Here is a 14228-nt window from a genome sequence, read left to right as displayed (position 1 = left end):
TCATTTTTTTTAAGCACTGAAATAGTAAATCATTCGTCCAAATATCAAAAATAATAATAATAACAACATATTAATGATCATTTGTAAATGAGAAAGTTTTTGGGTATGTTAAGGAAAATTTATATTTTTATTTGTTTACGCCATTTGACCTTTGAAATGTGGTTTTGATTATATTATTTTTATTTATTTATTTATTTGACAACGAGTTTAAGTTAATTTTTGTTTGTGTTATTGATATGTATTAAATTTGTAGTAACAAAGTATATATTAAGTTCATTATTTTGTAGATCTAGTCAAATAGAGAAGGACAGTAAGAGATATTACCTGCTGAAGATGAAGGAAAGGCAACTTCTAAGTTTAGATGACCCAACTGATAAGCATCATTACAAGGGTTTCAAGTCGAGCATCCAAAATATTATTATCTGCACACCTAGTAGACATGCTCGATCAGTCGATCAAAGCTCGTTTCACTGGATTTGAAACATTTGAAAAATGAGTTATTGGAGTTTTTCTACACATGCTTTAATTACAGCTATTTGCAATAAAGCTGTAGAATCTAGCAAAACCCTTCATTTGCAATAAAATTTTAATCAAAATACTTAATTCTTGTTTTTTTTTTCCTTTCTTTCCTGCTAAATCTTTGAAAGCGGATGGTCAAAGTTATCATAAAATAACTCCTTCCTATTTCTCGACGACAAAACTGCAGTGTCAGGACGTAGCAGAGGGAAGGAGTGCATCGGAACCATCGAGTGTGTGTCAGTCGTCGGACATCATCATATCACAAGCTTTTTACTATTTTCTTGAAACTCACAGAGATCAGAAGCAGAGGCATTTAATTAGAATAAGACAAAGCACAAGTTCTCTCTCTTCCAGTCCTTCGCCTCTGCTTGTTCCGCGGCGCAGTGCGATGTCTTAATTGTTGTCCATCGCATGCACGCCGTTGTTCCACAGTAACAGGGTGATTAACAGAGTTTTAATGGACAGATATCAGAAGCATTTGCTTTTGGCAAAAAACAAAAACAAAACAAAACAAAACAAAGGATCGTTCCACAGTAGCCAGGATACAAGATAAGACGTAGAAAATGAGAAATATTTTCCAATTTAGTGCCTGGTTCTCATCCTTAGCCGGATCAGTCACAGTGAAGGGCAGCGTGTGAAAATTCTGGAGCCTGGAAATTGACAGGCACCAGCCTCGACATTCATATGGCTGCGCAGTCGAATCGTCCCTTTTGTTCGAGTATCTTACTGTGCTCATTGGTCGGCTTCGGTTAACGAATGTTGGTCAACAGAAAAACAGTGTGACGTCGCATCAAACCAATCTCTCCCACTAACCTAAAACGTTTTTCTTTGTCTTGTCAGAGTGTAATGGCTTGATTGGCCATTGCACTACCACCAATTGGATGATTGCATTGACGAGAATCACAAGCATTTCAAGTCCATTACATTGAATTCAAAGACAAGTTAGTTATCTAAGATTTTAAAACACAAGGTGTTTGTCTTTGTTGAAATTTAAGTCATTGGATTTTGGATTGACTAAAGCAAGACATGAAACCAGTTGCCAATATTATAAGTCATTCCTTGTGAAAATAATATTATTTCGCAAGCCAATTTTTGTAATTTATTCGATGCAAAAATAAAAATTTAGTTTGATTGAATTATTTATTATTATTATTTTCCATTGTTAAAAGGCAAACAAAGAAGCAAGTGTGTGGCTCGAGATGCTTCATGCACTCCTCCACTAGTCGCCGCTGTTGAGTGTTGACGCCGTCGCCGGCATCTCCAACGTCTGCAGCAAAAGGGCTAAACGACCTCAGTCCGCCGCTAAATGGAACCGTCCAAGCGGAAGCGACGCGGCGTTGGCGGCGACGACGACGACCGTCGCCTCCCTTCCAGCAAGTCCCGCCCAGCTGATGAGGCCCATGCCCAAGTGAACGACGACGAGGTCGAGGAGTTCTTCTCCATCCTCTGTCGCATGCGCGACGCCACGCGCTCTATGGGTGTCCGCCGGAAGGCGCCCAAGCCCGCTCCGGCGGCGCCACTGTGGAGCCCTTCGTTCGTCCTGGCGGATTTCGATGCTGACGGCGATCGCGTAGTGTCGGCGGATAGGGCGGAGGAGGAGCACGGAGCACCCCCACTGAGCCTGGACTTGAACGCGGATCCGGAGCCGGAGTTGTCAGCGGAGGAGAACCCCTGCGGCGAGGTGGCCACCAGATGCGCCCGTACAGCAGCGTAATTTTCCTTCTACCTGGAGCCTGCTATTTGTAACGGTAACTTAACCGTTTTATGCAGCTTCTTTTGCATTTCAATTGTTAGTTTCTTTCTCTTTACCTTCGAAGAAGCGAGGTGCTGCTTTGTCACATTCCTTGTGAATTAATCCATGTTTAATATGTTTAATTACGATGTAAATAGCGTCGACCACCCCTTTCACTTCAAAATGAAATCTGTTCAATTTGATTGTGAAGCAACAAACAAGAATGAATAAGAGAATGATCGGTCTCATACTCAATAGCACTGATTAATGATGTTGAAGGTTGCTCTGTAATTGCTAAAATCCACTTTCTCAATTTATTTAAATCCGATCAAATCTCCACCATACAAACATCGTATGCTGTGATGGAATATTGACAGGCAAAGATATATAACAACATTGTGGTTTTGCTTATGTCCACGAAGAGACATCCAAATTCATATAATACAAGCAAATAAGATAAACCAATATTTTGATAATTTACAAGCAAATTATCTTAATATCTATGGTGAAAAAAATGGGAAGCCATAAGTTTAAATCTATATTGTTTCTAAATGCACAATGAATTTCATGGCGCCTATTAGTTTGGAAGGAAAATTTATAGCTCTTATTGTCACTATATATGGCTCTGTTTATCCAATTTTTAATTTTATTTTCTTTCAGTGAAAGAAAAAAAAAACACTCTGAGTTGCATGTGGCTTGAGCTTATTAAATTTCTCTGGATCATGTTCGAGATTGGCTTGATATTCTATTTGTATGCAAACGGATTATGAAGGCAATATATAACACTAGCTATTTTTTCTGATTAACTATCAATCGTTCAACTGTAATTTGGTTTATTTGAGTTATCTAATGTATGCCTCTACAAAAATATGGTTTGGGATTTCTGATCTTTTTCACTCATGAACTATTAAAGTGACCTAGTACTGATCTTGAGGATAATTTATTCTCTTTTTACACCAGTTGCTTGTCATTTTCACAAAGCTCTTGACTGGTACGCATCAGCAAAGTAAATTCTCCTCTTTGTCAACGATGAGTTTTGTTCATCTACATATAATTCTGCTGCGCATGCTTCATTACGTTGAACCTTGACTTTGAGAAACATGATTGCATGTGAATTGTCGCTTTTGCATATTTTCTTTATTGTAATGTAGATCTATTGTATGTCATGTTTGACTCGTTCTTGGATATGGAATTTTCCATCTTGCCCTGTTTGGTTTTTTGGGGCATTCTCAGGCATGGAAGTGTTGTTCTTCCAAGTGGTAAACTTCAAAATAAAAAACTCAGTTTCCTTGTTTTATCCTTTGACTCTGACTACATTCAAAAATTTTCAGTGTGATCTTGTTTTGGTTGCAGCTTCTGCATGCTTTTCTTCAGTTTCTACCTCTGCTATTCATTTTCACAACTTTGAACTTTACTTTTATTTTCTGGTATAAGAAACATACAATATGGCAAAAGATTGGCGTAAATCTTTCTATACTTTAATTTATTCTGTGCCGAAGCAACTGTGCGACTGCGTACAACTAAACCACCACGCGATGAATGTTAAAGAATCACATCCTACGACGTCCATTTTTCACTACAATTCAGTTACGACATCAATGCAGCAGTAACAGTACGTTTGTCAGATGTTCATTTAAAATCTCCTGCATCGAGTATCAACGCACAGTACCCACTTCTTCTTCCCCAATCTCAATTAAAACAGGCCCAACTCCATAATTATGAAGTATTTACTAAAAAGTTAAAGTGGAATAATGGCTCCTAAAAGTATGATATAAGCAGCGTGCATGATAAAATTTTGCACAGTGACGTTCGAAGAAATTGAAAGGGAAAAGGTGCTATGAGAAAAATCAGCAGCAGCGACAGCCGCAGCGGAATGGAGCAGCAGTGGGGATCGCGTCTGATTCTTCACTGCTTAATAATACTGTTGTCTGACTCATTCCACAGAGAAAGAGAGATTGAAAGAGAAAGAGGAGAAGAGAAGCCGCTGTACGGCTCTATCGCTTGCTCACCCACCCCACTTTGGATAAGCACAAATGCCTGTGTGACCACTGGCCGGCCGCGGCGGCGATGGAATCGACGACATCACGCTCTTCGCCCTAGCCTTTGTGCTCCGCACGCATTTTGTGTTTGACAAAATTCTTCCTTTGTTGTCGTACATGCAGCTGTTTAGTGGAAATTCAACAAATATTTTATTTTATAGCTTTCAAGAAGAAATTTATTTTCATTCTACAGTTCTGTTATAATTTAAAATTTACTGATATAACAACTGGTAAACCGTTCCAGTTCAAACCGGTTTCGCTGTGTTTGGTACCTGCGTGATCGATCGCAAATGGTCCAAGCCGAAAACATTGTGGTGGGGCCGTTGAGATCCCGTATCGGAACTGGGACCACCCTGTCTGGCCGTATCCGGATTTCGCCACACGGTGGGCCAGCCAACTGGGTTTTGCTTGTTTAGTCGGGATTTTAATTGTTCTGCTCCTTGCACATGCAAATCTTGCTTGTGTTCTGTGATTCCACCCGTCTTCGAAACTCGATACGATTGATGGGACCAAATTTGGAATGAGTTAAACGAAACGAAACGAATCGACCGAGGCAATTCATCTTTTTGTTGAAATGCCCCAGCAGCTGCTGCTACGTCTACTAACTCCAGCTCAATCGATGCATATCCAGGCTGACTCGGTCTTCTGATAAACCTACAACAAGGGACAAAACCGCATTATTGATTAAAATTTATATTGATTTAGGGACCATCGGTCTCGCTTTAGTTCATTTATTTGCTGATATTTGCTGATGTGCTTATGAGATTTGCTAAGGTGAGACACTATTTCTGCTACTTTGACTTGTCATAATAATTATTAAGCATAAACTAATAAATTTTACTAACTGATACTCAGAACAACCTCCAACATTAATTTAGTCACAATTGCTGCTTTCGCAGATAAGAATTCCACTCAGGATGCTTGAATGCGTGTATATAAAAGAAGCTAGTAGGACAATTGCTTTCGATGGAGGATGCCATCCACAGCAAGCAAAGGACAACCACACAACGAGAACATTAAAAAAGACAGAGGAAGGGCAAATAACTGATTCCTGGATTTCATGATTCAAGCATATTTTTATACAAATTGAATATTTACAGAATTGAGGGCTCAGGAGGGAGAGATACAACAGATGAGATGAACAGCCTACGATTTTTACAATAACAATTTTGGAGTTGGAAGAGATCCAGAACTTCTGAGCTCAAAAAGCAACACTCCCCCTCCAAGCCACAGCCCTTGAGAACAATAGCTCATGTACAATTCATGGATCAAAATTAAAACATAGAAAAGATTAAAAAAAAAAAAAAAAAGTTGCCTTCTTCCTCTTCCTCTCTCCCCTCTCTCACTTTGTATCTACATGGAACTTCTTGAATTACAAACAGATAGATTGTTGCTAGAAAAATGTACAATAGCAGAGAAAAGCTGAAAGGTCTTGCAAAATACCTCAGAGCTCCATTTTAATTAACTCGCTTCTTCGCCATCTCCGTTGCTAATTTTAGCACCTAAATTTTGGATTATAGTTTGTCGATGTTAATTTGTTTTCTTATTCTCTCTTCCTCGGCAGCGCTCCAAAATGGGGCCGAGAGCGCGCCGGAAGAAGGGGCCGGTTTAGGCCACAGCGGTGATGCCGCTGCAGCTCCGGCGGCCGCGGTTGAGGCAGTCAAAACCCTCGACGCGCACGGCTGCCGGAACCAGTCCAAACTTGGCGTGGGCACAGCCTTGCTTGGGGGACACAGGTGGGCCGGTTTGGGTTAGTTGTGAAGGGGCGAAGGGCGCTGGTGGGCGGTCCTCGCCGAAGCGGGCGTCGTGGACGACTGGGTTCGCCGCACGGCTCGGCGGCGAGCCACAGAAGAAGGGCGGTGAACAAGAAACTTGATTCTGCTCTCCTCCCTGCAACCATACAGCACGCTAGAAATTTAGATGCTTTATCCGAGGAATCAATTGATTTATCAAACAAACTAATAGAAAACAAAGAAAAATCTTACCTTTGAAAGAAATATGTCAAGGAGATCTGCCCCGGCCTTCGAATCAGAGAAATCCAATTGATAACTAAACAACAACAAAACAAGAAAAGTTAGTCAGGTTGGAGCATGCGAAGAACGAGAGATTCGTCAAGTAGCAGCTGGACTTCAGATCAGATGAGACGGATACCTCGTGTGCCGTCGAAGAGGCCTGACGGAATCTCCGAAGGAAGCGAACGGGCTTACCCGCCGAGGCTGGGGACAGAGGACAGGCGGCTTCCTCTCTGCTACGGCGAAGGGGGTCCTGATCTCTTCGCAGGCGGCAAAGGCGTTCTGCTGTTGCATCGCGCAGTGATTCATTTTTTCCCCAATCTCTTCGAGACCCGCGACAGCAACGGCTCTACAAGAACAAATCCAAGGAATAAGTTCTCCGATCCTAACATGAACCACCCAATTAGCTAAGAAAACCAAACTTTCTCAACCAGATCTGGAAAAACCAGGTAAAAATCCAAACAAGCAAGCTACTTTGGACACAAGGGAATCGAAAGCAGCTACACAATGGAAATTTCAGCTGTTGTCGGACCAGAAAACCCTAAGTTTTTAACGGGGCAACACAATTGCCCTCTTTCTGCAGAAAAACTGCCGAAAATTCCATGAAAGTCCAGTAAAGGTTCCATCTCATAGTAAGAGAGTTCTTAAAAGCATGAGTTGGACGAAAAAGCTCAGATTTAAGAGCACAAAGGGCGACGACCACACAGCATCGGAGAGTATTATCTTCAAATACCTTGTCCCACCTCCTTCTCACGAGAGAAACGACGGCGAGAACTCCGGCGGAAGAACGAAGCGGAGAGTGCCGAAGAAGAGAGGAAGGCGAGGACCGGAGAGATACGGAACAGATTTATAGGAAGAAAAAAAAAAGAAAAAAAGAAAAAAGAAAGAAAAAATAAAAATGAGGAGCGTGAGTGTCCAATAAACAAGAAAAGCTAACTAGCGTAGGAATCGGATGACCGGTAACCGGCGTGACCAGTAATCGCTGGAATTAAATGATGAACTATATTTAAATTCAAAAATGTGACCTCTTATCTCGTGATTCCATTTTATTATTTATAATATTCCTCGAGAGTCGTAGCTCACCCCTAGTTTTACTTTGACTATATTATTGTTCCTAAAAATTCCACGAATTAACAACAAAACATCTCCTAACCTATCAATAATTAATAAATTTTGACAACCTCTCAAAAAAAAAAAATCTAGATTTTATGACTTTTTGAGGCGGTCACCGTTCCGTGTCGGATTATCGCGCTCCAGCTAATGTTTAAAATTCCGAACGCCAATTAACCACTCATTAGACACGCATAATCCACATTTAATTAATATTACACGTAAATATAACTATTAATAAAATTGCACGTATATCTTCCTTAGCCCTTAATTAAGATTACTAGCGCATTTTAATATACAATGTTTTTGTGGCGGCGTGAGACGCCAGGACAAAGTCAATGGCACGGTCAGCGGTTTGGTTTCAATTTCGGGGCAAGTGGACGGTGGCGGCTCAACCATTCCGATTGTGACTCCGGTCAAAATTTTTAATTTTGACTAAACTTTTCAACGGCGATTATATTATATTATTATTAAATTGGACTAATTGCGGCATACTTTGTATTTTTTTAAGATACGTAGTGAATACACAGAAATAGAGGGAGACGCGAATAATTGCATGAGGGACGCTCGTGCAGTCACGTGAGTTATATCATTCTTAATCATTTTAATATATATATTTTGCATCAAACTCTTAATTTTAAATTTCGTTTGCTTTTCCATGCATTTGACCGTGCCTGGGTCGGGACCCAAACTCGCCAACCGACATCCTTTATCATATTTTTTTAATTTCCGTAGTGCTACTGATTCGTGAATTTATTTATTTATTTATTTTTTTGGTTTTATATAAAATTCAAAAAATCGTCTCGTCGATATTTAAGAGATTAGCTAGAAATTGGTCGATATAATCATAAAGAGAAGAGGGGACAAGTGCAGCACTAAACATATCTGACATTGTCGGGGACTTGGTGGGGTCCAACGCAGCGTGAGGGTGATGGTGGATTAGAACACGAAACTAATTTGATTAATCCTTTTGGACGGATTGTTGATTGGAGGACACGGGAAGGCCCACCGAGAAGTGTGTGGGCCTGGGTCCAGCTGTGCTCGGATTGTCGTCGGGTGCACCATGGGATTAGGTGGAGAAGAGGTATCAAAATGGGCTGATCGGACCGGGGCCTTAGTCCAATTAGCTTGTGACCGTCAAACTCTAAAATATTTAAAATAAGAGTGATGTTACTCATCACAACATATTTCCGTCATAAATTTGTGATGAGAATCTGAACCGTTCAATCATAATCACCCATTCAATCACAATCATCCATTCAATCTATGATCAGGATTTAATCTTAATTTTAAAATCCAACGGTGCAGATTCCCGTTACAAATTTGTGACGGAAATTCTATTGTGACAAGTAACTTTTTTTCTTAAAATAAATTTGTAGTTTAATCTGCTCCTTTTAATTTCTCCTATATATTCAAAGAAGTTACGTATATAGTTTAATTTGTGCCTTTTAATTTCTCCCATTCATAAATGACCAATTAATTAATTACGAAATAAGATAACTGTAGACATACATGTATGCATTTGTGTTTTTTGTACATTACTTTCTTCTACCTGCGAACTGATGCAATAAGAGTATTCATGGCCATGACCTTCGTCATCCACCAACACGTACGTGCCTCGTAAGAAACACTAAAACTAAACACAGAATGCTTCTCAGTAGCCCCTCCAATTAACTGATTCCTGATTGAATAGCTGTGCTTGTTGCCCTGCACAATCCACGCCATTGGAAGAGGAAGCAGCCCCTTGCGCCATAAACTGTGTCAAACTTGCTCCATTAGTCGCGTGATCTTGACCGCCGGCGAGCGTCACAGCCTTCAGAATCGCCGGGTTTTGTGCGCCAAACAAAGCCGTCGCCCATGGAACTGAAGCCAGCTGGCTGTTCATCCAATTCATTTGCATGTTCACGTCGTCGAAGTACTTGACGTTGCTGCCGCTGTCAGTGTACATGGCTTCGTTGATCTGCACGGCGTTGGAGCCCGAGTTACAATTGTGAACCAGATTGTTGAACGCTGAGACGTCGATCTCGCCGAGCTCGCTTAGCGACGCGGTGTTGCAAGGCGACTCCAGCAGCGCAGGCATCGTAGGGGAATCTAGGTGAGGCTTCTTCTCCGTCGAGCTCTTCTTGAACACCCTGCACACCACCCATTCCTCCTGCACATCGAACGTAACACACAGTAAATTTTACATATATATCTAAATTAAAGGTTTAATTAGTTGAAGATTTCGCGAACAAAATTAACCTTGATGGGGAAGTTGGTGTGGAGCCTGTACTCGTGCATCACCCAGCAAGTCTTCTCTCCCTTGGGCGCCCTGCCCTTGTAGAAAACCAGTGTCTTCTTCAACCCCACCAACACCCCGCAGTGGAAGATCTCCTTATCTTTTCCGGTCGTCTTCCAGTAGCCGAACTCCGTAGCACGGTTCGTTCGCAACCCGGTCGGGTACTTCCGGTCCTTCATGCTGAAGAAGTACCACTCCCTCTCCCCCATACTCGCCTTCCCTGCATTTGCACCAATGGATCCGTAACTACTCAAATAATTAACTAAATTAGCATTGAAGGATTGAGAAGCAAAAGTAATTTAAGCAAAAGAATACCCGGAAGGTCCCATGGCTCGCACTTGTTGAGGTCGACGTCGGCAATGGCCTTGGTGGTGAAGCCCAACTCTGTCACCTTCCTGGTGAGATAGTAAGCGATGAGCTCCTCATCAGTGGGGTGGAATCTAAACCCAGGAGGAAGCTTCTCCTCCATGGATCTTTATCAAGCTTTGGAGCGGCACAAGCATGCAGATTTAGGCTTCTCTGTTGCCTTCCTCAATTGAGCAGCAAGCCAAAATCCAGCAGTAGGGAGAATTGGATGAAGCATGAAATAGTATATATATATATATATATCACGGTCTTCTAGATCATTTTAAAAAAAATCGTATCATACAAGAGTCAGAATAATCTCTCTCTTTATTATATCCTTAAACTAAATCAGACGAGGGGATGTAATTTATTGCAGCGGTGCCACTGCCATGCAGATCAGTAATTTGAGGATGGTGATGATTCGGAGGAGGAGGAGGTAATTTGAGTGCTTAATTTGGAGTAAGAGTGGCACTCGAGTTGATCTCCATATTCACTTTCCAACCAATCCCAACAGTTTCTACCCACCGGCGATCCAGCAAAGCGCTTCTCCGACAAGATCTAATAAAATTTACTTGGATGCGGTCGATTGCTCACACACGTGGGGTTTGTCTATCTCCAGAATCTAAGGTTCATAATCGTATGAATTAGCATAACCTCTATCCTTAACTTTGCTAGCTACTTAAGTACATTACTCCTAATGGACTAGAAAACTACGTACGTGGTTTTTTGTCCAAACTTGTGGAACGAAAAAACAAGGGGCTCACCAAACCTCAGAGACCACTCCATCGTCTTCTTGTGCTTCTCCCGTACATTTATGTAAAAATATTCAGTAAAATAAACAACGTGGCCCAAAAGATTTTGACACCTTGTGTGTTATCTCGCCCTCATCAGTACGACGAGTGAGGAGAGTCGTTCCTAACGAGTACTTTCTTTGATCGATCGGTTTAGTGAATTCAATTAAGACAAGACGATGGCGTCTCACAGTCATTCTCCGTGTCCATTTCCGTGAAGTTTCACTACCATAATGGATTAAGAAATTCAGGCGCAGGCAAACTTTTCCAGACCACCTTCGTTCCTTCGCCACTGCTCCAACTGTGGTTTTGTATTACAACTGTGGTTTTGTTGGAGGGACCTTCATTTGTGCTGATAATTTGATGAGGGTGCCCGATATTGTCAAGGCCTGTAAATGACAATGCTGATCCACAGTAAAGAAGATAAACTGATTAGGGACTAAGACCTCCTAGTTTGAGGGTGCCCGATCCCCTAGAACAAAAAAGTCACTTCAACCTTGACCAAAGTTCATCCCACTTCAGCCAAACTCAACAACCTTCCTGGCCCTTTGGACTTAGGGCCCAAGGGCTTTTCGCCACTGAACCTTCTGATACTAATGCAAGAGACTTCCAAGTTACAATAAACTAGAGAAGTTTGATATGTCAGAGATCATGGTAAATATGTACGTATTGTCCTCCAGAAATCACTTGCTGAAGGTTGGGCATATTTCTTGCTTTCGACTCAAGTCATTCGAGCCGTGTATTAACTTCTGATCATGGATTCTCGGGATTACCAAATCAAATTGGGGCCCTTTGTCAAGCACTGATCGACCATTTTAACTTTGCTCCAAAAAACAAAATTTAAAGCAGTTCAGCGATGTGTTCTTTAGCGACTGCTCACTTGAAATCCTGCCGCATTCTCACCCTTTCCTCGTGCATGCATAATAGCAGTTTCTCACAACGCTTGCTCAATTTGGTCCCCCTTGTAACACCCAGTGAACCAATTCAGCCTCGTATCCATGGAGGGGAAGACACTGGCGATGAGACCGTGATGCATCTTCTCCGTCTCTCTACCTTCCTCAGCTTCATCCTCATCGCCGTCCACCTCGTCTCCTTCCTGCTCACCAAGCTGTTCACTCTTCTCCTTCAAAGAGCAGCAACCGACCGAGAACTCAGGTAGTGTTTCTAAATTCATATTCAGCTTAATTTTGTTGTTGGTGATGTCCGTATTTAAATCTATTGCAGGCTTTTCCCCCGGAACAATCTTGAAGAAGCACCTCAGTGCATCTTAAGCAGAGAAGAAGGTTTACTTTTTCTCTCCAAGGAAAGTGCCATCGACAAGGGTCTATTCATTCGAGAAGAATGTTATTCCAATCTGCAGCGTCTGGATGAAATCTCAGACAAGGAATCCCCGTTCCATTCCCCACTTTCAGTCGTAATTTGTCATGAAAAAGGTGCGCATTATATTGGATTCTATCTGCTTTTCAATTTTAGTCAACATCAGCGATTTAATCCGTTTATGCTTCTAACAGATGCCGATCTCGTTGGAGATTCTAGTCATAGTATCAAATTCAAGGATGATCGTGACGATGATGAAGAGGAAGAAGAGGAGATCGTCATTGTGGATCAACCACAATGCAAAAGCAGAATACTTGAGCTGGAAGAAGACAGTAAGATAACAATGGAAGGTGGACCCAAGTCATCTAAGAGCTCCATGGAAGTGGAATGGAGGAATTCTACAGTCTCCAGGGATTCCGACTTGGAGTGTCTCCTCTCCTCTTCATCATCACGAAGGAGTTCTTCCAATTGGGAAACCTACTCAATTTTCAGAAAGTACGATCAGGAAATGATGTTCTTTGACAGGATCAGTGAACAAAAACTGGCAGAAACAGGTCACGCTCCTACGTTCAAGCGTGCATCTTGCTGGTAATTTAATCGAATGCTATGTTACTATTTTAACTATCGTTTATGTTTTCAGAATCATTTAGGAATATAATGTTCCAACCAAGATCGATCTCGCAAAGGATAGTCCACAAAATTACGACGCAGAAAAAAATGTTGAAGAAGATTAAGGAGGAAGGAAGGAATCCATATCATGATCTGGAGAATGCTTATGTAGCTCAGATTTGCCTGACATGGGAAGCCCTTAACTGGAATTACTGCAATTTCAAGCAAAGGATTAATAACAACAGTGAACGCTCCTTCTGCACTGCATGGATAGCTCAGCAGTTCCAACAATTCCAGATTTTCCTGCACCGTTTCATCGAAAATGAAACTTGCGAGCGTGGCCGGAGACCTGAACTGTTTGCAAGGATGAGAATTTGCTACCCCAAATTACTCCAAGTTCCTGAACTCCAATGTATTCATAAAATTTTTGATCATTCTTTTACCAAAATCCCGATACTGAAATTGTTTGTCTGTTTGTGTGGATTTCAAAAAAGATTCAGAAGCTGACGAGGGCGGAGTGGCTATGGTCTCATCTAAAGAATTATTTGAGATTTTAGAAGGTGCAATCAGAACTTTCCTGAGATTTCTCAGTGCAGACAAGAACAATCCTTGCCAAATGCTTAAAGCAATCGTCAGGAGAAAGTCTAGATCGTTGGATTCAGATCAACTTCATTTGCTCAAGAAAGCCAATAAGAAAGTGAGCCATTCTTGCCTTGTTGATTCCTCCTTTTTGTTTATTTTCTTTGACTCTTGCAGTGTCAATTACTTCAATTCGCAGAAGAAGATGAGGCTTAAAGATTTGCTGAAACGAAGGAGATGCTCGAAAGGCAAGTGGCCGAAGCCTGGAGGACGAGGATGAGGATGAGATGGTGATACTGATGGCCTTGATAGACATGAAGATTGTGTCAAGAACTCTGAGGATGGCTGAGATCCGCCAAGAGCAGCTTCACTGGTGCGAGGAGAAGATGATCAAAGTGAGAGTTTGGGATGGTGCAATCCAGAGAGATTCCTCCCCACTTTTTCCCACTTCGCTGTCTCCCAATTGAGCGCTTTCTTAATCTGCTTTCCGTTAGCTCAAATTGTATAGAAATTAGGCATTAAAGACACAAAGGTGAAGCTTCTCATCATCGAACAGGGCGGGAGACTGGAGACTCCTGATAGAATACTTGAATTATTAACGAAATTGTAATTTCAACTACAAATATATGATAACATCATTGTCAACTACCATGTCACTTTGACAAGAACTGTGGCAATTAATTTATTTTTTGTAATGATCTCACACATATACTCGTCAACCACAGTAGACTTGTCCAAGTTGTTGTGGGGATGCCATCTAATTAATTGGATTTTAGATTGCTGGCAGCAATCAACCATAATGTGGAATCTATTAGAGATTCTCAATTGACAGTACATCCGACGAGACTATTCATTCCATCACAAAGTCAAAATAGATTCACACATATTAATTAATCA

The 14228-nt window shown here is 41.4% G+C and overlaps 2 protein-coding genes and 1 pseudogene across 3 annotated transcripts; 1 reads left to right on the top strand and 2 right to left on the bottom strand.

The window, feature by feature from the left end:
* Positions 1-5346: 5346 nt before the first annotated feature.
* On the bottom strand, positions 5347-7141 carry LOC141815507 (uncharacterized). Of its 2 annotated transcripts, XR_012600551.1 has the most exons (5): positions 7036-7141; positions 6442-6651; positions 6276-6339; positions 5734-6180; positions 5347-5643 (listed from the first exon to the last, which is right to left on the bottom strand). XR_012600551.1 is itself a non-coding variant. In XM_074703452.1 (4 exons), the coding sequence occupies exons 2-4, from the start codon at positions 6609-6611 to the stop codon at positions 5899-5901; spliced, it is 516 nt and encodes a 171-aa protein (XP_074559553.1). In that variant the 5' UTR covers positions 6612-6651; positions 7036-7141; the 3' UTR covers positions 5347-5898. The 2 variants fall into 2 exon arrangements, 1 of the variants encoding a protein (XP_074559553.1); XM_074703452.1 differs by having other exon boundaries at positions 5347-6180.
* Positions 7142-8892: 1751 nt separating this feature from the next.
* On the bottom strand, positions 8893-10213 carry LOC141814406 (NAC domain-containing protein 20-like). Its single transcript, XM_074702368.1, has 3 exons — positions 10006-10213; positions 9654-9910; positions 8893-9564 (listed from the first exon to the last, which is right to left on the bottom strand). Exons 1-3 carry the CDS (start codon positions 10157-10159, stop codon positions 9067-9069), a joined length of 909 nt encoding a protein of 302 aa, XP_074558469.1. The 5' UTR covers positions 10160-10213; the 3' UTR covers positions 8893-9066.
* A 1469-nt stretch (positions 10214-11682) lies between these two features.
* LOC141814405 (uncharacterized) lies at positions 11683-13798 on the top strand (annotated as a pseudogene).
* Positions 13799-14228: the final 430 nt, after the last annotated feature.

The sequence above is a fragment of the Curcuma longa genome, chromosome 21 (assembly GCF_044706935.1).
Source record: "Curcuma longa cultivar G26 ecotype Majalengka, Jawa Barat chromosome 21, ITB_CL_G26_1.1, whole genome shotgun sequence".
Classification (NCBI taxonomy): domain Eukaryota; kingdom Viridiplantae; phylum Streptophyta; class Magnoliopsida; order Zingiberales; family Zingiberaceae; genus Curcuma; species Curcuma longa.
Note: the sequence above shows the minus strand (reverse complement) of the source record. Positions and strands in the feature narration are given on the sequence as shown.